This window comes from Lissotriton helveticus, chromosome 2_1 (assembly GCF_964261635.1).
Source record: "Lissotriton helveticus chromosome 2_1, aLisHel1.1, whole genome shotgun sequence".
Classification (NCBI taxonomy): Eukaryota; Metazoa; Chordata; class Amphibia; order Caudata; family Salamandridae; genus Lissotriton; species Lissotriton helveticus.
Genome location: NC_136059.1, coordinates 6,829,312 through 6,849,662, shown reverse-complemented (window position 1 = coordinate 6,849,662; position 20,351 = coordinate 6,829,312). Strand labels below are relative to the sequence as shown.

The following is a 20,351-nucleotide window of genomic DNA, read 5'->3' as shown; positions in this document are numbered from 1 at the left end:
TGCAGATCAGTGAATACTCAAACTATCAATCCACCGACCACCACCACTATTTCTTCTTATAGCCATGTGTCTTAAGGAAGTACTGGACTTCAGTCTGTTGGGGCTGATTTAGAAGTCCCTTGCTGCTCATTTTCCTCCATTGTTGCGTGACTTTTGTGACGCAGCGGCAGAACAAAAGAGGCGCCATGGTGCGGCGTATATACAAAAAAAAATGACGCATATGGGAGATGCATCACGTTGTAAAGCCCTGCGCCATCAGGGGGCGTTCCGGCGCAAGGGAGGGCGTTCCTGCGCAGGAACAAATCCTAAAAGTGGCTGAGGGAAATCTACAAGATGTCAATCAGTCACTTTTAGGACAATGATGCGTGATTGAAACCCTGCGCCTGCTTGAAGTCGACATACGGCTTGATGCAGCATTGGGGAGATAGGGCACCCCGGAGCATTGCTGGAGCTGCGCCATCGTTGGCACGCAACTCCAGCAATGCGCCGCCTTTACGGCACAGATGCGTAAGGCTTCTGTGACGTTTTGGGCCCATGGGTGGTGGTGGTGGCATGGCGCACAATTACTGCCGCATCCCTGCTACTTTGCAGGGATGCGCCGGTAATTGAAAATATGACCCTTAGTGTCTAGCATTACGCAGTTCTTTACACTACACTCATACATAATTTCTCAGGCCAATGAAATGAACACAAAATACAAAACAAATAAGCATAGTAGCAAGCAAGGCTACTGAGAAGGAGAGCAGTGCACCTGAAATGCATAGAAGATTTTGAAATATAATTTACCTACAATGTAATCAGCAGCATTATTGCTCTTGGTAAAGAACAAAGATTTGCAAATAACAGAGCCGGATAAAACAGAGTAGTGATGAAATAGCTAGAAATAGCTACTACTACTCACCAAGCCTGGGGACCTCTACGCCGAGCGCGTCCAGCAAGTCCCGTTCCCGGTCCATGACATCCGTCCAGCGGTGGGTGGCCTGGTTATAGGTGCGCCGGACCCCAGAGAGTTTAAACATGGCCCGGCACACCTTCTCCCACCACTTCCGGTGCTCCCGGATGCCATAGCCGGTTGCGATCTTGCCGCCTCCCAGGATGGTCTTGGGGAGGCGGCGCTGGACGTGGAAGATTAGTGCGGCCACCTCCTCCGCGCTAAAGATCTCCCGTGGCATCACTAGCTCCCCCCTCAAACGGCCGCACGGGAGCCGGGCATGGGGTGCGGGACCCTTCCCCTTCTCAGGGTGCTTCCCGGCTCCCTTTACCATGGTCTGGGCAGAAATTAAGTTAAATAATAAAGAAGAAATAGAATAGGGAAGAAGAAAAGAAAAGAGTTTAAAAAAGTAGTTTAAAATAACAAAAAGTAGCAGAAAACACAAAAATATAGAGCTAGAAAAATAGAGGGATAGATAATAAGTAAAATAGATCAAATAAACTTCAAACAAGCAAAGGATGGCAGAGATTCAGAGAGGATACAGAAAGCATGCCCAGAACCATAGCAATGAATGAGAAACAAGATGGCCGCGCCCATTCACGACCGCGTGGGTAAGTTCGCGCGAGATTTTCCTCGCGATCACGCGCAAAATTGTACTAGCGAGCAGCACACTTTGCGAGATTACACATAGCGGCCGGAAACGGAATTACATCACGCAAACAAGATGGCCGCGCCCGTGTACGACCACTAGGGTAACTTCGCAAACGTATCACTACAAGCGCCTTGCGAACACGCAAAAAATCACGCGAACATACACGCCGCAAAAAAAAAATTGTGTGTTCGCATGCATTCGCGGCTTCCGAAATCGATCCCGCACGGATTCGCGCCCCGCAAATTGCGCGAAATTGGAGAAAAACGATTTTTGCTAAACTGAAAGCAATCACCAGGTGCAAAAGTTCAAACTTAACATTAGTAACCATTCACTCTAGTGCTTCCTGAGGGGCCCCTCCAGAGTTCAGTTGCCTATTTGCAACTATTCTATGACCCTGCTATGACCCAAACAGCAGGCTCATAGAATAGCTACAAGTAGACCATAAAGGTCCTGTGAAAAATTGCACTGCAACAGAAAGCAAATTACAGATAAGGAAGGAAGCAGGTGCCAGCCAGACTGGAAGTTTCAAAATTACTGACACATTAATCACCCCCAAATTAATTCATGGCAGTTGAAGAAGGGCAGGTGTGCTTGCTTTCACTGCAACAGAAAGCAAATTACAGATAAGGAAGGAAGCAGGTGCCAGCCAGACTGGAAGTTTCAAAATCACTGACACATTAATCAACCCCAAATTAATTCATGGCAGTTGAAGCAGGGCAGGTGTGCTTGCTTTTTTTCACCCCCATAATCTACAGAAATAAACAAACCTAATGGGTGGCAGTGAGGATGTACCAGAGGGTGGCATGGGTGTACCAGAGGGTGGCAGTGGTGAAACAGAGGGTGCTGTGAACCTGTGATGATAAACCAGACGTAGAAACAACATAGTCGCGGCCGTTGCGAGCCGAAAAGTAAGTTCGCAATTGCGAAATGGTCCACAAATCCTCGCGAACGCTCGCCAACACAAAAACCGTAAAAATCCGCAAATCCGCGAGAGTTCGCGTATTTTTGCGGATTGCGAATCCGTAAATTCGCAAATTCGCGTACGCGAGATCCGCTAGATCCGCCCATGCTTAGTAACCAGGACCTCACTAGCACCACCTGCACTAGGAGAAAAACAACCACCTAAGTATTACAATACCTGTAGGGGTGTAAGAACATAACACATGATGCAATGCATACTTACATTCAGAGGTGTAAGGGAGGAAAACACATGATGCATCAAAACACATTCAGAGGTGCAGAAAATTAACAATTGCGCCAAACTCACATTAGTCACCACCTGTGACTGTCCCTAGGCCAACTGGCCTTTCTAGGGCTAGGACGCCCTGTGTCCAATGTCAGGGGGCCTAAACGTGGCAGCTGCCCACAAAGTGCTGGGCAGCTGTGTAGCAATTGATGGGGCCAACGTTGGAGCCTCGCAGGCTCTGCAGAAATAAGATGTCCCCCTGAGCCTCTCAGGGCTCTAACCAAATGACTGGCCCCTTTTTAGCCTCTCAGGGCTAGTAACTACATATGGGCTGGGAGCCTCTCTGGGCTCCTAATAAACAGAAATGCTGCCCTGAGTCTCCGTGGCTCTGAACCAATGTGGCGCTGTGAGCCTCGCAGGGCTCTCAACACTGGGGCGCCTTGGGGGAGCCTCTCAGGGCTCTTAAATAATATTGGGCACTTTGGAGCCTCTCGGGCTCAACTAGCAAATTATGCCCCCGGGGCTCGAACACACGATATGCCCCCTGAGCCTCTCGGGCTCTCAACAATGAAAGGACCCACTGGTTAGAGCGGCACACAGGGGGGAGGGTGGGCACCGGCAATGTGCCCCGACGCCCCCTCTTCCACAAGCCACCCCGGGCCCCACTCACCCACTCTGCGAGGCTGCCGGTCGTCTCCTTTTCACCGGCGGCTACACGGGGCTCCAAGGCTGTCCTCCTCTCGTCCTGCGGGGGGGCGGGACTTCTGGGGCCTGCTCCTGACGCGCTCCTAGGCTTCCCCAGACCGGGGGAAGCAGAAGGGAGACTCGCCGGTCCCGCCCTCGTCCGGTTGTCTTCTGTGTTTTTGCCTGGCTTCCTGCCTCGGGTGTCCGCCAATGACAGCGCGACCCCGAGCAGGGAGGCGGGCACTTCCGGGTAGCACCAGGCAGCGGCCCGGCAACGCCTCTCAACACCCCGGGCTGCAGCGGCGAATCTCGAGGGGCAATGCCGGGTGGGCACCGGCTGGTCAAACACAGCGCAAGGTCCCTGGCAGGGTGGGCACCTGCCAGGGGACTTTAAAAATCGGCAATAAGCGGGGTGAGCTCCCGCGCCGCAAAATGGGCAAAAAGGGGGATCCCCACGCCGGGGAATCCCTCGAGGGCAGCACTTAAGCAGCCAAATGCCGGGTGGGCACCGGCTGCACAAGAAGCGCTCCCAAGCGCTATAACGGCAAATACAGCGCTCCCAGCGCTAGAGGAGAAATAAAATGCTTTCCAAGCGCTATGGCAGAATCAAGCGCTCCCAAGCACTAGGGGGGGGGGTCAAGACAGTCCAGAGAAAGCGCTCTCCAGCGCTACTTGCAAGGTCCAGACCCAACAAAGTTCTTTTTGGTAGACAGGGGGGCAAGGCTGGGCCCAGAGCCAGCTCACTGGGTCTCCAGGCAGGGAGACACCCCAAGTGGCGGTCCTCTGGCCCAGCAGCAGCAGCAGCCCCCTTAGGATCCAGGAAGAGAACAACTTCTGTGGGGACACTGCCCCATTTTTATACATCATTTCCTTTGTCTGTAGGTGCAGGGTGGGGGCAGAACCAGTCGCAGCTGGTTTGTAAGCACCCTTGATGTGCTCATCAGCACACTCTATTCACTGGCAGGGCTAGGGTCGTTAGACGCACCACAGGGGGGGGCGGAGCCAGCATTGTCAGGGGAAAACCCAGCCTCATTCAGGACACAGGTACACTCCTCCCCAGCCATCAGCATGCTAATCTCCCACTCACCACCGGGCAGACCCATCCAGACTTCCTGGAGCCTGGCATGCCAGCCAGCTCAAGCCAATCACGCTCCAGCACCCTCACAGCACACGTACAGCCATGTCTAGGAATGGCACTTCCCCACTAGACACATACAAGCTGCACATACCGTTGCGTAGCATTCACTCCCACGAGTTCATACATACCAAACTCGAGCCCTCACTCACCACGCATCAGGAACTACCAGGGACACAGACATTCCCCATGCATTCCTATGGGAGGGCAGGCCTATCTTACTCTACGCATTCACAGGGCGCACGCACTTTCCACTGGGACACAGTGAAAGTGCGCAGAACCCAAAAATCACCATCACCAGGTCACCATTACAAGCAAAAAGTTTAGGGGTGAACCTGCCCTAAGGGCCAAGTTCAACAGAAAGCGATCATTTTTACCCAGTTGTCCTGGTATGCTAATGTTTTTTTTTCGTCGTCTTCTGCCAACGTGAATTTCACATGAACCATGATTTCACCTACATTCTTTCCGTTCCAAGCTAACCGCTTAAGATTATAAAGGGTCGAGGTTACAGTCAGGTCTTTGGTTGCTGGGGCCCTTGAGTGTTGTAATCTGAGCTCTATTGCTTGTAAACCGTGATCACTCTCCAGTTTGTGGATTATTCTATAGGTGACTACCATTTGGAATACCTCAGACCACCATAGTGTAATCCAGAATTGATTGGGCATTTTTGGCAATTCCAGTCGAGGATGCCGGCTGATCCTGCGAGAATCGGCCATTCAGAGTGACAAGTCCGATTTCGGCTAACATTTGGGCGCACATCTGGCCGTGTTTGTCTTTTTTTCGATGGTTTGTTATTGTAGGGGGGATTGTTTTCCCATACAGCTTGGTTCGTTGGATGTCATAGGTGGGGTCTCTTTGTAGTAGAAACATGTTTAGGTCACCAGAGACCATCAAACCAGCCTGTGGGTAAGTGGCTTGTAAGGATTTAGGAAGTGCTTTAAGGGTCTGGATTTTCCCTAGTTTGTTCTTTGATGCCGGGTGTATGTAGATATTGCATATGACCAATGACCGACACTCTTGGGTATCCTGTTGACCTGAACTGGGGGCGGTCGGGAGCGTGATTTTGATACATTGGATCCATGTTTGACCTGACTCAATTGACTCAAATGACCATGGGATGCTGGTGTTCAGATAGATCGATAGTCCTCCCGCTGCCCTGGCTGTTAGACCTCTTTGAATTGAATTTGAATTTGAATTTAAAATATTTATATAGCGCAACGTACACCATACGGTTTATTGGCGCTGTGGAGGCTAATTTAGCAGCAGGACGAAAACCAGTGGATAGGAGAAAATTAAGGTCAGTTCACATTAAGAAAAGCCTGAGTAAAGAGAAAGGTCTTGAGATCTTTACGAAAAAGAGAGTAGTGTCTGGCCAGGCGCAAGTGATCGGGGAGGGAATTCCAGAAAGATGGTGCTAGAACTGAAAAGTTGGCTCCGCCCCATTTCTTGCATCTGTACCGGGGTACCTGAAGGAGTGATTGTGTAGATGAGCGAAGCTCACGGACAGGGATGTACTCTTTTAACAAAGAAGAGATAAAAGCAGGGGCAGTCCCCTGACGCGCCTGAAAAACCATGCAACCGGTTTTGAACAGGGATCGCTCCCTGACAGGTAGCCAATGCAGTGCCTTCAGTAGGTGAGTAGAATGATGGGAGCGGGGGAGGCCATACACCAACCTGGCCGCCTGGTTTTGAACCAGCTGGAGCTTCCGCAAACCATCTTTTGATGGCATGTTGTTGAATTTCTTTGAAGCCATTTATCTGGTCCGATGAAATTGACCAAGTCTCTTGGAATAGTATAATGTCAAATTGTTTGAGGAATGCTATTAATTCAAAGTCATTTGTTTTGCCTCCCAGACCATTTATATTCCAAGAGCATACCTTCAGGTTCGGTTTTCATGCTTCATCCCTCTTGATGTCCTCTGGGCTTGCCGTCGGAGGTAAGACTTTCCGCACCTGGCTGGAAACTCCTGACCCGCCTTGATGGATGATCCGTAGGTTTGACCCTCCTCCCTTGCTACTGTCCGAGCGGCCGACTGCACCACGGAGCATTCCACTGTCGAACTGTGGACTTGCATCGGCCAGCGTGGATAACGGGCTCGGGTATCTTTCAGTTTCAACTGGTCTTATCTCGATTCCCCATTTTGCAAACTCTTCCCTATGTCGCCAAAATTCTTTGGCCTTCAGGGGATCATTCCATGTTACCACTGTCATCTCTCTTCCATTTGCGTTTGGAATTATTTTAAATTCGATACTTTCGATGTGGATTGTCTTCAGATGTTTACGTTTTTCAATTGAGTTAATAAGTTTTAAAATAGCGCTCCGGTGAAGAATGTCGTGCTTCCCCCTGGAGCTGTAATGTGGGATAAGTTCGTGAGCAAGTACATCAGCTGGATAAGATGCCTCTAACTCTTCTTTTGGCCCCACCTGCCTGATTTGGTTGGTTTTTAGCTTGTTCGCTCGGTGGTCCTGATATAGAATATTTGTCTGAGCTACTGGCTCATTCTCGAATCCTAGTTGGGAGGGACTTGGTCGCTCTGATCCTTCTATTGGAAGACTTTGCTGCGACCCTTTGGCCAACAGGTTTTCTTTTTGTGGCGTGGCCGACTTTGTGAAATAATGTGTGATGGTTTTTTGTTCTGTTTGGGTCTTTTGCGGAGGAGGCCCAACAACCAATTTCATTTTTGTCTTTTCTTGCACTGGATGTGAAACTTTATAGGTGCTTTGGAATTTATTTTGGGTTGTTAGCTATGGCGGAATTGGTGGGGAAGGGTACGGACAAATTGCCCCTTGATCTTCCTGTGCATTAGCCTTTAATTCTTTGCCCTTTTTTCCATTCTCTATTAGTTCTGTTATTTGGTTTTGATTTGTATCGCTGACCAATGTGGTTTCTTGGTGCTGGAGCCTTTTGAGCTGTGTTGTTACTTTTTTTCCTTGTTGCTTGTTTTGTCTAGCTTTCCTCAAGCGTTTTGGTTCACGTTTTGTTAAGGATTTAGTTTGTTTTGGTTGCTCATTTGGTTGTGGCCCTGAGTGTTGGCTACCTTGATTGACTGGGTCATCGATGCCAATTGATTGGGCTTGAGTGTTTTTGGGAATTACTGTCTCGGTGTTTTCGATGGTAACTGAGGTAAGTAAGTAAGTAAGTAAATATTTATTGCATATGGTTAGTTAAAACCTTTACAAAATTGTGTACAAAACAGTATACAAACTAGCCTTGGTTAAAATAAATTTACACTCTTTAAAAAACAAGTCTTTTTTTTTTAAAAACAGTATTACATCGTCTGCGGCCTGAGCCTCACCTAACATATCAGTCCTTCTGACTGGGTCCGCATCATTTTTTCAGTTTTCTGGATTAGGAGGCTCGCCTTCTGTAAGAATTTGGAGGCCCTACAGGCCGTTTGCAACTGGAAACTGTTCAGTGCTAGCATAACGGCAGGCCTGCATGTTCTGATTTGATAAAAACGAAATATTTATAATAGGTGGTAACGTCTCAAACTAGCCAATGATGGACAGATGCACAGAATGTGAGTCAGTGTTTCTTCCGAACGGCCACACAGTCTGCATAGCAATGTTTGCCATGTTTGCTTCCATACTGGGGTCTGATCCTTTGTGGTATAGGTGCCCAGACGTATGCGTAGGAGCATTTGTTGTGTGGACGGTGTTATATAATTGACTAGGTATGGTTGTGGGGCACTTCTCTCATACGTGGCTAGCACCGTCCAACCATGTTTTTTCTTTGCGAGGGCGGCTTTGTCGACAATCATGGATTTTTGTTTTGCTGTACTGTTGGCTATTTTTTTGAAGGCCATAAAGGGGTGGTTTGTATTCCATGCCTCTCGCATATTAAGTTGTGTCAGTGCGTCTTCCAAAGATGTTTTCCATACGTTTTTTGCATTTGTTCGGTTGTTGATTTTGCACCAACAATGGCCCATCAGCGTGTCCTTGCTTGCTGCCCTTAATTTCCAGCACATTTTTAGTATCCCGGCTTGCCTGACTTGATGCTGATTTGAAAGCCCGAATTCCAGGCGTACTTGTGCTTGTGAGACAGACCTTGGTATTTGAAAGATGTATTTGAACAGATTTGACTGTTGTAAGTTCAAGAAGTTTGCGTCTTTGCCTCTGAATAGCTCCGAACCGTACGTGAGGGAGGGTAAAAACTGTGCCTCAATCACTTTCAAGAGGTAAAGGTTGAAGGGGCATTTCAATTTTGTTTTCAGTAACATTAGAGCAAACCGTAGTTTATTGGCCTGCGCTTTTCTATGCAGTTGGTGAATTTTTAATGACCAGGTTGAGTCGACCACTACCCCCAGGTACTTGTAGGAGTTACTTGACTCTATAGTGTTACCCGCGATGTGCCATTTGAAGGGTAACTGAGGTGCTTTCTCCCGTTAGGTCCTCAATTATGTCCTCCCCGGATGAAGTGTCCCCACCGATGATTGTGATGGTAACTTGGGTGCTTCCTCCTTGTGGATCCTCAATTGAGTCCTCGCTGGTTGAGGTGTCCCCACTGGTAGTGTTTGACGGAGGATTAAGAGCTTTTCCTGCGCCTAGATCTTCAACGGTTGTGTGGAGCTTGTTTGTGTTTTTCCTTACCTCTGACAGAATATCTGTTAGTATGTTTGGCACCGCTGCGAGATGGATCGTTGTTTCAAGGCACTGGAGTGCATGGAGCGTTGTGTGCGGGTCTTTATGCACCCGTTTGATGAGGGAGTTAAACCCATTTATTTTTCTGTCTATTCCTGCTACGTGGGAAGCCAGGAGTTGCAAAAGGTCGATCTGTAACTCCAATTTTAATGAGTGTTGAAGTAACGCTGTCGAGATGGTTTCCATGCTACCTATGAATGGAGACCACAGTGGAGCCTGTTCTAGGGGGAAGAGATCTGAATGATTGCCACTAGTGTGAGGACTATAACAAGCTTTGTCCTCTGGTTTATTCCGAAAGGAATCTTGTGAGACACTTTCCGGACCTGATCCCAGAGTTGGTGATTGTTTGTATGCCAAGGGCTGGGACTCTGGTCCTTTTGATGAAATTGCTGTTTTTTTTAAAAATAACAGTATAATGGAAGTGAGCATCTCCTAGTGGGCTTTTTGGTGATTTTGCTGTGAACTCACTGCAAATTAGTAGGCTAGTCTCACTAAAGCAGTCGGTTGCTAGCAGTGATCCAGAACCTGCTGGAGATTTTGATGTTTTGTCATTCATAGATAGCTCCTTGAAAAATGTTGTTGGGCTTTCCTGTGCCCTGCAGCTTTCCAAGTTTATGTGGGCATTTCCAGTCAACGGTACTCCCTGTGACCTTTCTATAAGTTCTGTGCTTGTAATGCCCCTATCCCACGAGTCACTAATAGCAGTTCCTGTAGATGTTGAGAGGGTGCCCGCTAGATCAGGCCCCGCGGTGCAACAGAAAGAACCCTGGTTTATTGTGCCTGGCATTGCTGACAGGTTTGGGGGTTTTTCCTCTGGTGGAACCAATGTTTCTATGTGCTTTTCCTTTTGGGCATTGCCGTTGTTTGGCGCTTCTCTGTTTATTTGTGCTATGACTGTTACTTTGTCAGCCATTTTTTTAGGGGTTGGCCATGTGCTATAGCTGACGTCTTTTGAAGAGTTACTCTGTGGCTGCGGGGCTATCGTTGTAATTCCCACTGACTGGGACATTCTTTTGTTACTGATGGTGGACTTGAATACCTGTGCTTGTCGCAACGATGGAGTCAGAGGCATCGGAGATGCTGGGGATGAAGAAGATATGGACGGTGGGGACGGTGTAGAAGGGATTAAAAAATCTGTGACCTTGGCGTTTTTGAGGACAGGAAGTGTCTTTGGAGTCTTATTGGGGGGAGAACTGACACTCATGTCGAGCCCATCTGTTAGCTCTTCATCGAATGGATCACTTGATCCTTCACTCATGTTTCTGCGTTGCTGTTGGCGTCTTTTATGTTTGATTGGCTCTGTTCTGACTCTGCCCGATCTCATGATGTGGAGTTAATGCAAAATGATGCAGGATTGGCACGTTTGCGAAAGCGGGGGATTGTTGGATTGGAGTGCCTGCTACCCCTCTGACTTCACCTTTCCACTTTGCCGCCTCACAGCCTGGAGCTTAGGCTTTCCCCTTTCCCCTAAGCTTCCCCCCTAGTATTTGCTTGTGTCCTTGTCCTTCTTTCCGCTAAAATTCCACCCAATGCCTCTGCTCTCTGTGGGTGGCGTGCTGCATGCTGCCAGCTGCGGGCTCAGGCACTACATATCTTGTATTAGCAGTGCATTGGCAGTGTTGGTGCAGGTGGAAATCAATCAATTACAGCGAGGCGTTGTGGCTTTTTTACCTTTCATGTGGATGCTGACCTGACTCCTCCTGCGTTCAGCGGTGCAGTTCTTTCCTCTGTGATAGAGCCTGTGATAGAGCCTCAGAGAAGCCGCCTCGGCTGGCCGCTTCCCCCACTTGCACCTCCTCTGCCACCGCCTTCGCTGCTCTCACCGCTTTGGTGTTTCTCTGCGTCAGTGTGAGCCGGCGGGATCCGCTGTTTCGCTCACTGTGCGGGCGCCTTGTAAGCAATGGCGCCTCGGTGGAAACCGGGATGACCCCCCGGTACGGGCGGTACTGGCACGGCCAAGACTCTGGTATGACTGAGTTGAATTGATCCTCTGGGTCCTGAGGCTGAACGGGCTGAGCAGGACGAGCTCCTCTCTCCTCTCACCGCGGCCACTGCCTCCGCGGCGGAGATGTCTTTCAACTGTTCAACTCTGCTCTGCTCAGGTTTGTTTGTAGTTATGGCTCGGTATAGTTGTTCATTGGAGAGGGCGCGGTTGAAAGAGACGGGGTACTGCAGACGCGGGTGCGGGTGCGGGTGCGGGTGCGTGCTTTTGTCTTACGGTCAGCTTGTGGGCTTAGGCACCGCACACCACACGCCACACTGACCGTTGCTCTGCACCTCCCCGCTCCTCTCTCCTCGCGCCGCTGCTCATATCATGACTCCTCCTCCAACAAGTGTTTAAGAGATTAATTACTGTTAGAATACAGCGACCAAGCAAGCAGAAAAGAGACACTTGGGAAAGAATTTGGGTTTTCATTCAGATTAAATCTTTATTGAATGGCATGGAAAAAGTGACATGAAATGGGATCAATTAATGCCCTTTTTCAGTGAGTAATTGTCATCAAAGAAACAGCCAGAAGTCCTACCTATACACCTTGGCGAGAATGATTTAGTTCAACTATGAGGTCTGGGTTACTTATTGAAATGAAAGCTGATCTGCAGCTGATACTTTAATTTTGGGCTCATACAAAAGTTTGATGGTGCTCATGCCCAGAAGGATGTGGCGAGGGGCAGAACGATTCACAGCTGTAGAAAGGGCTAGAAGAAAAGTTAACAGAGAATTCAATTGTTTTTGTAGCATCAACGGAATATGCTGGTTGGTCCATAACAATATTGGTCATGATGGGGTTCACCTTTCTTTTATTGGTAACAATATATATATTCTGAACATAAAATAAATGCTATCACAAAGTTTAGATATTAAAGCATGGTTTTAATAAAAAGGCTGTTAGGCGACAGCTTTACCTATGTCTCCCCCCTCCCTTTCACCCTCCCTCACTTATTTATACTTTTTTATTACATGCCAAGTTTACATTTCTAAAATAGAACAAAATGTTGTTTCTAACTGATTGGCAAAAGTGTTATCTAAGTTGAAAGAATTTCTTCTGATTTAATCTCGCTACTTTGATATAGAGAAGTTATGCATATTTGAAAAAAGAGTTTAAGGGGGATAGGAAAAACACCTATGCAGGATTTTTCTTGGTGGCAGAATTTGAGGAGATCAGACTAGCTCCGGACAGAGGGAAACAGGGCAGCAAGAAATGAGGCCTGAGGAAGGCATGGGTCGAGGCTTAGTTAGAAAAATGTGGGGGAAGTTTGTTGTGGGTAATTGTTTAAGGGCGGGGGGGATAGAATATGTCTATGTATTAGAGAATAAAGAGTCAAACAATGAGCAACCCAAAATACCCGTGAGGGCTTGGGTAAATAAGTAGAGGGGTATAGGTGCCTTCAAGGGAATTCGTTTAAGCAACAATTGATAATTCAAGTTTGAATCAGAAGGATAAATCAATGATCCTTATACGAATTAAACTCATCAAAGAAGCTTCATTATAAATAAACACAATTTATCAAAACACAAAAAGAATACATGGCTAACAAACACAAACACAAAAGGTGTTTTGTGACACACTCCAACAATGCGTCACTTTTGCACTTACAGATACGTCAGAAATACTGACGTATCTGTAACTCCTTGAGCAATGATGCGTCATAATGTAAATATGACGCATCATTGGTGTCGCAAGGAGGGCGCAATGAAAAGTGACGCATCGCTGTTTTCACACAGCGATGCGTCACTTTTCATAAATGAGGCCCTTTGTAACATAGATGTTCGTTATTTGCTAGGGGAAGGTTTCAATATAGAATATTTCTCTTCCCTTGGATAGGTGGCAGAATTCGAGGAGATCGAGACAGGCAAGAAGGGTTGGGGTCATTCAGACTATCTTCGGACAGAGGGCAATAGGGCAGCAAGGAATGAGGCAGGAAGAAGGCAGGGGTTGAAACATAGTGGTTGAGGAGGAGGCTTAGGTAGGAGCCTTCGGTAGAGCAATGTTGGAGAAGTTTGTTGTGGGGAATTGTTTAAGGGCGGGGGGGATAGAATATGTCTACGAATTAGTGAGGCCTTTGTTTCCATTATGTAACACATGAAAATGCTTACCTGGCCAATAAAGCGGCCTTTTACCCCATGTGGCCTGATAGTAATGCTCATTGCCCGATTGGTGGAGTGCCATTGTGTCAGCGTGAGGAGTCCTTGACTATTGACTGACCATTGGAGTGCATTGACTAAACTGAGCGAGCTGCTGGTGGAGCGCGGATGGTCTTTAGTGCAGCGGAGGTACAAGAAATAGTGCATGCTGCCAGTGTGTGAGCCAGTTTCTGGGTGTGGTCACAGCGTGTTTCTGCACCAATCCCATCGCCATGGCAGTAAAACAGGGCCTGTGGATATTCGTACACACCATGTTTGATGGCAGCCATCTGAAGTTAGCATGGTTTGCATTCCCGCATCAGTTGACAGTGTATTGCGTCATTGATACGCACATTACAAGCATTCACTGTGAGAGTTTCTTAACTCACCAAAATGGCTTGAGGTTTGCATCTACTTTTGGAGATCTCAGCACGTGCGTTGGTTCTGAAGTGCAGTATTACAGCCTGGGTGAAAACCCGGCCCGTTGGGTGAGAGTCCGACCAGCACCGCAAGGATTTCCAACACTAACAGCAGGAGAGTGGACTGCACCGGCGGACCGTAGGTGGCTGGTAATGCAAGCACACATAATGTGCACAGAGGAATGCTTGTACAGAGTCTAAGCCACTAGGAATCACTCCAGAAAGCATTCCAATTCATCATGTTTTACACACTGTGACACTGTAGACAGATGTATGCCTTTTTCCAAGTCAGCACTGACTCTTGTCCTCATGAGCAGTCCATCCCAAACTCCCAAGCAAGGGTCCCTACCAAAGTGAACATAGGCAAACCTAGGGGCATATTACCAACCAATAGAGATAATTTTTGTCTCTAACTTGTTTAGAGACAAAAAGTATCGCCGCACATCGGCGATTTTTATCGCAGATAAACCTTGCTATTAGCAAGCTTTATCGCAAATGCGATAAAAAACGGCCGCAATGCATGAATATCACTGAAAAGTCAGCGATATTCATGCATTATCGAGCAAATGCTCTTAGCCATGTTATCCACCTCCCATTGGATAACATGGCTAAGAACTGCTCAGGGCAGGTGTTAGCTTTTGGAGATATTCGCGCTTAGTGCGAATATCTCCAAAAGTTGGTAATAGGAGATAGCGATGTTAGCGACTGTTTCCAGTCACTAACATCTTGGCACGCCCACTTTGCATGTCATTAGTGATAAATATCACTGACACGCAAAGCGGGGCCCAAGATGGTCGCTATCTCCTATTAGCTGTCGCTAACTGGTGTTAGCGACAGCTTGGTAATAGGGAGATAATTTTATCTCCGCTTTCTTGGCTTTTGAAGCCAAAAAAGCGGAGATAAACCCCCTTGATAATATGCCCCCTAGAACCATTACAGCCGTATTAAAATTCACCGGTGAGGTAGAACTTGGGGGCTAGTGGCTCAATGAGCAATAAATCAATCTCTGGGCAAACACTTTGCCACTTTTATCGTGCACACAAGGTGATGGGAGGAATGCTCGTGAACAGTGCTCCAGGTCGATTTCCAACCCATCGTTTTATGTCCACTGTGTCACTCCACGTAGAAGCCTGTCTTATGCAAATCAGTACTGACCTGATACCCATAAGAACAATTCATCTCGGACTACATGAAGGGAACACAAGCATCACATACCGTTTACACCATTATTAGGCCTTATTAGTCAGTTATAGCTGAGATACCGTGGCACAGCGAGCAAGGGACCCAAGTCTGGGCACCTCCTCTGCCATTAAGGATTACATGAAGCACACATGCCACATTGTATGCCAAATTTGCATATAATATGCACTACAAGGATTATAATATTCATACCACCCATACGGATTGGTGTCAGTACAACGCGGATTTTTACATCGCATTCCGTTACAACGGAATTTTTACAACGCAGGATCCATTACATCGGATGCCATTACAACGCATGGCATTACATAGCAGATGGTATTACAACGCATGGCATTACATCGTAAGTATAGGTAAGTATACCTTTTTTTTAAAATGTTATTAAGTTAATTTAATTAATTTAATTTAATTTAATTAATTTAAATAAAATACATTTTAAAAAAGCCATTAATTTAATAAAATAATATCTATTTAATAAATGTAATTTTAATAAAAATGGGAATAATTTAATTTAATTAAAATAATAAAATTAACTTAATGTATTTAATTTAATATATTTAATTTAAAAATGTAATTAATGAAATAAAATTAATTTAATTTATTAAATATATTTTAATTAATTTAAAAATGGTAAATATAATTTAATTAACCCAAAACACAAACCCCTGTACCCCAAAACCCAAACCCTGCCCTAAAACCTAAAAACACCCCTGTACCCCAAAACCCAAACCCTGCCCTAAAACCTAAAAACACCCCTGTACCCCAAAACCCAAACCCTAAAACCTAAAAACACCCCTGTACCCCAAAACCCAAACCTTGCCCTAAAACCTAAAAACACCCCTGTACCCCAAAACCCAAACCCTGCCCTAAAACCTAAAAACACCCCTGTACCCCAAAACCCAAACCCTGCCCTAAAACCTAAAAACACCCCTGTACCCCAAAACCCAAACCCTGCCCTAAAACCTAAAAACACCCCTGTACCCCAAAACCCAAACCCTGCCCTAAAACCTAAAAACATCCCTGTACCCCAAAACCCAAACCTTGCCCTAAAACCTAAAAACACCCCTGTACCCCAAAACCCAAACCCTGCCCTAAAACCTAAAAACACCCCTGTACCCCAAAACCCAAACCCTGCCCTAAAACCTAAAAACACCCCTGTACCTCAAAACCCAAACCCTGCCCTAAAACCTAAAAACACCCCTGTACCCCAAAACCCAAACCCTGCCCTAAAACCTAAAAACACCCCTGTACCCCAAAACCCAAACCCTGCCCTAAAACCTAAAAACACCCCTGTACCCCAAAACCCAAACCCTGCCCTAAAACCTAAAAACACCCCTGTGCCCCAAAACCCAAACCCTGCCCTAAAACCTAAAAACACCCCTGTACCCCAAAACCCAAACCCTGCCCTAAAACCTAAAAACACCCCTGTACCCCAAACCCAAACCCTGCCCTAAAACCTAAAAACACCCCTGTACCCCAAACCCAAACCCTGCCCTAAAACCTAAAAACACCCCTGTACCCCAAAACCCAAACCCTGCCCTAAAACCTAAAAACACCCCTGTACCCCAAACCCAAACCCTGCCCTAAAACCTAAAAACACCCCTGTACCCCAAAACCCAAACCCTGCCCTAAAACCTAAAAATACCCAAACACCCCAAAACATATACCTCAGTACCCCAAAACATATACTCCTATACTCATACTTATTAAAAAAATTACTTAAATTAATACATTTAATTTATAATATTTAAAAACATAAATAAATATTTTTTTTATTTTATTTATAATTAATAATAATTAAATCAATTATATAATATTAAATAAAATTTAAAAAAATTATATACTTACCAATACTTACGATGTAATGGTATGCGTTGTAATACCATCTGCTATGTAATGCCATGCGTTGTAATGGCATCCGATGTAATGGATCCTGCGTTGTAATAGCTGCGTTGTAACAGCATTACGACGTAAAAGTTGCGTTGTAAGTGATACACACCCACCCATACATTCTGCATCCTCCATAAGTCATAAAAAGGCCTTTAGTATGAAAGGTAAAGGGGTCAGTATTTTTTTGGGGCAGGTCTGTCAAAAATATTCTGCTTTCTCTCCAAAGACCTCTCACTTTGTTATGAAATATGTGGTAATCAGATAATCAAGAAATGAACAACTGTCATTTCATTGAAAGCACATTATAATGTATGTTTTTCTGCAACTGTTTAATGCTAACATGATAATTATACTTAATGCACTGCATATTGTTATTTAGCTAATTCCTGAGCCTATCAATGTTATCCATAAAACATAGGGTTTCTAGATGATAAGAGATTGTGTGTTGTATTTTTGTTTGCTCTCAAGAAGCACTGTGTAGTAATTTGGAAATAGCTAAAGAGCATTTTGCTACTTCATATTAATTGTTCAAATAGTCTTTGGTAGACTTCTAATTAGGCATTATAAAACTGTGCACAGAGAGAGACCACCCCAGCTGCATCAAATCAGGCCTGGAAGTAATTCAGCGACTACTTTAATCCAAGGGTGCTGTGAGGCGAGTGGCTGTGTGTCTTCTTCAGCACACACTGCTCTGTGGCGGGAATCACAGGATAGCCTTGTTGTTAATGAATCAGGTATGCAAGCTAGCACCACCTTTGAAAATCAGCTACGCTTTTTACTAATCTGCTGGAACTACCATAGTGCCTAGAAGTAGAAAATGAGGGTGCTATTGCTAGAAATATAGGGGCCCATTAGCATGGTGGGCGGATCACCACCCCGCGACCGGTGGTGGCGATCCCCCACCAACACACCCCAGTGGACAGCCTTGTAACCCCCACTATGGCGGGGAGTACCACGGCGGAAGGAAAGACCGTCCACCGCTTTCTCCGCCTTTCAGGGACTGTAGCAATTCTTATGATCATGACGGGGAAGTTTGTATCTCGTTTCCCCTATTCCCAAAAGATTGTCTAGATCTCCTTTTTTCTGGGTGGCATGTTTATCAATAAGAGACCTTCCTATGTACACTTAATGTGGGGACCAGTACTCACCGATTACTGTTTACTTTACTGTAGGAGAAAAATAGTAGGGGAGGGCAAGTCACCTCTTACTTTTTATTAAGAAAAATCTACATTTGAAAAAACCCTAACTCTGGCCATACCTTTGAGAACATGTTTGATGGCAATAAGGATGTTGTTAGGAAGGGTAGTCTCTCACAATATTTACTCCCCTATAGATGATTACCCTGACAAGACATTTTATGGAGTCAATCTATGTGAACGTTGATATTATTGGCCTCCAAGTTGTTCTTTACTTTACATCCATCAGAGGTGTGAATGCTCTTGATTTTGGGGTTGAATGTTGGGGCAAGAAAGAGAGATTTAGAATAATGAAGATTATCGGTGAGAAGTGATGCCACTTTCTCAATACATATGCTGCCCCTCCCCTCTGTTACTGGAGGCAGAAACACAGACTATACAATCCTTCCTTATGCTCTATGTCACAGAAGCATCACACTGTACAAACCTTGAATTCCCTTAGGTCACAAAGTCAGTTACACACTGCATGTACCCTGCACATCCCTCAATTACAGATGACAGAATCACAGACTACATATGCACTGCACAACCTCTCCTTTACAGGTGACAGTGTCATGGACTGTACATACTCTAAACATCCTTTCTGGTAAAGGTGTCAGAGACTGCCCCGACTGCACAATCTCTCGGTTACAGATGTGGACTCCAACTACCCTGCACGTCCCCATGTTATAAATATTGGAGTCACAGACTGCACATCCCCTGCATATCCCCGATGCTACACATGCCAAAGTTGCAGACTGTATGTGCCCTGCACGCCCCCTGAGTTACAGATGTACATGCACAAGGCCTGAACACCCCTTGCATTACAGATGTGGGATTCACACTGTATGTACCCTTCACATCCACTCCATTACGGATATGGGAGTCACAGACTGCATATACCCTGCACACCCCCTGACGTACAGATGTGGGAGTCAGAGACTGCATGCACCCTACACATACTCTCTGTTACAGATGTTGGAGTCACAGACTGCACATACCCTGCACACCCCCTAAGGTACAGATGTGGGGGGCACATACTGTACATACCCTGCACATCCCCTCCATCACAGATGTTACAGTCAGAGACTGGACATACTCAGAACATCCCTTCTGTACCCCTCATGTTTGCAGATGTGCACATGCCATGCATGCCCCCTGAGTTACAGATGTGAGATTCTCAGACTGCATGTACCTTCCATTACAGATGTCAGAGTCACACTGTATGTACCCTTCACATCCACTCCATTACTAATGTGGGAGTCACAGACTGCATGTACCCAACACACTCCCTGTATTACAGTTTTCAAAGTCACCGACTGTACTTACCATACACAACTCCTCTGTTACAGATGTCGGAGTCACAGACGGCATTTACCTTGCACATTGACTGTGTAATGGATATCAGAGTCAGTACATACTCTCTTACATACCTTCCACATCTCCTGTGTTGCAGAAGTCGGAGTCACAGCATGTTCTAGTGACCCGGTACAACATCAACGAGGTGTGTAGAAAGAACTCTCTTCCACAGGCAACCTTTTCAAAAGCATTCAGACAGTCCTTGTATGCAGTTAGAACAACATTACCCCCTGTTGGCACAAATGCATGTTTCAATTAAACAAAAAACAAAACTCGGTATGAGTTTCTGAGCAGACATGGTTACCTTGAATGAGTCTGGGTGAAACAGCCAAACCAAGAAAAAAGCAAGCATTTAATGTGTACAAATATCTCTATTTGAGTGTTTATCCACCACATGTCATTTTTAAGTATAGAGAAATATCCAGCCTGAATTATTTTTTTAATGGGGTGTCACGCATTACCCGTTCCACCACAATGAGTACTCAAGTCTTTCACTAATTTTCAACTCACATACTTGTTCAACTTTTTCCACAGTTCTAAACCACTTTCAATAGCTCCAGGTAGACTTCCAACCCATCCTTTTATGCCCACTGTGCCACTCCAAACAAAAGCTTGTCAGAAGCCTGTCTTATGCAAATCAGTACTGGCCTAATACCCATGAGAACAATCCATCTGGAACTACCAGGCAAGGCCCTCTCCATAAGGGAACACAAGAAACCACATATCTATGACACCAGTATTAGGCCTTGTTAGTGAATTATAGATCCTGTGGTGCAGCAAGCAAGGAATGTATGCCAGCCAGCACGTTATCCAGTCATTTGCTACCATGTGGATACAATAGTAGGGCATTCTGAAGGTCACGTAGGCATGTTACAACCAGCCCGTAAATGGATACGTTCTTCATTTGTGCTGGTGCCTGGCACCCGGACTTATTTCATGACTTTGGCACATATTTA

The 20,351-nt window shown here is 46.0% G+C and overlaps 1 protein-coding gene across 2 annotated transcripts in view; it reads right to left on the bottom strand.

Annotated features, from left to right (window-relative positions):
* LOC144819174 (phospholipase A2 inhibitor and Ly6/PLAUR domain-containing protein-like) overlaps window positions 1-20,351 on the bottom strand; it is a 136,065-nt gene that overhangs the window by 98,204 nt on the left and 17,510 nt on the right. For both annotated transcript variants that reach the window (XM_078677147.1, XM_078677148.1), the window contains exon 3: window positions 19,470-19,625. In XM_078677147.1, the coding sequence (XP_078533273.1) occupies window positions 19,470-19,625 (156 nt within the window). The remainder of the gene's footprint in view (window positions 1-19,469; window positions 19,626-20,351) is intronic.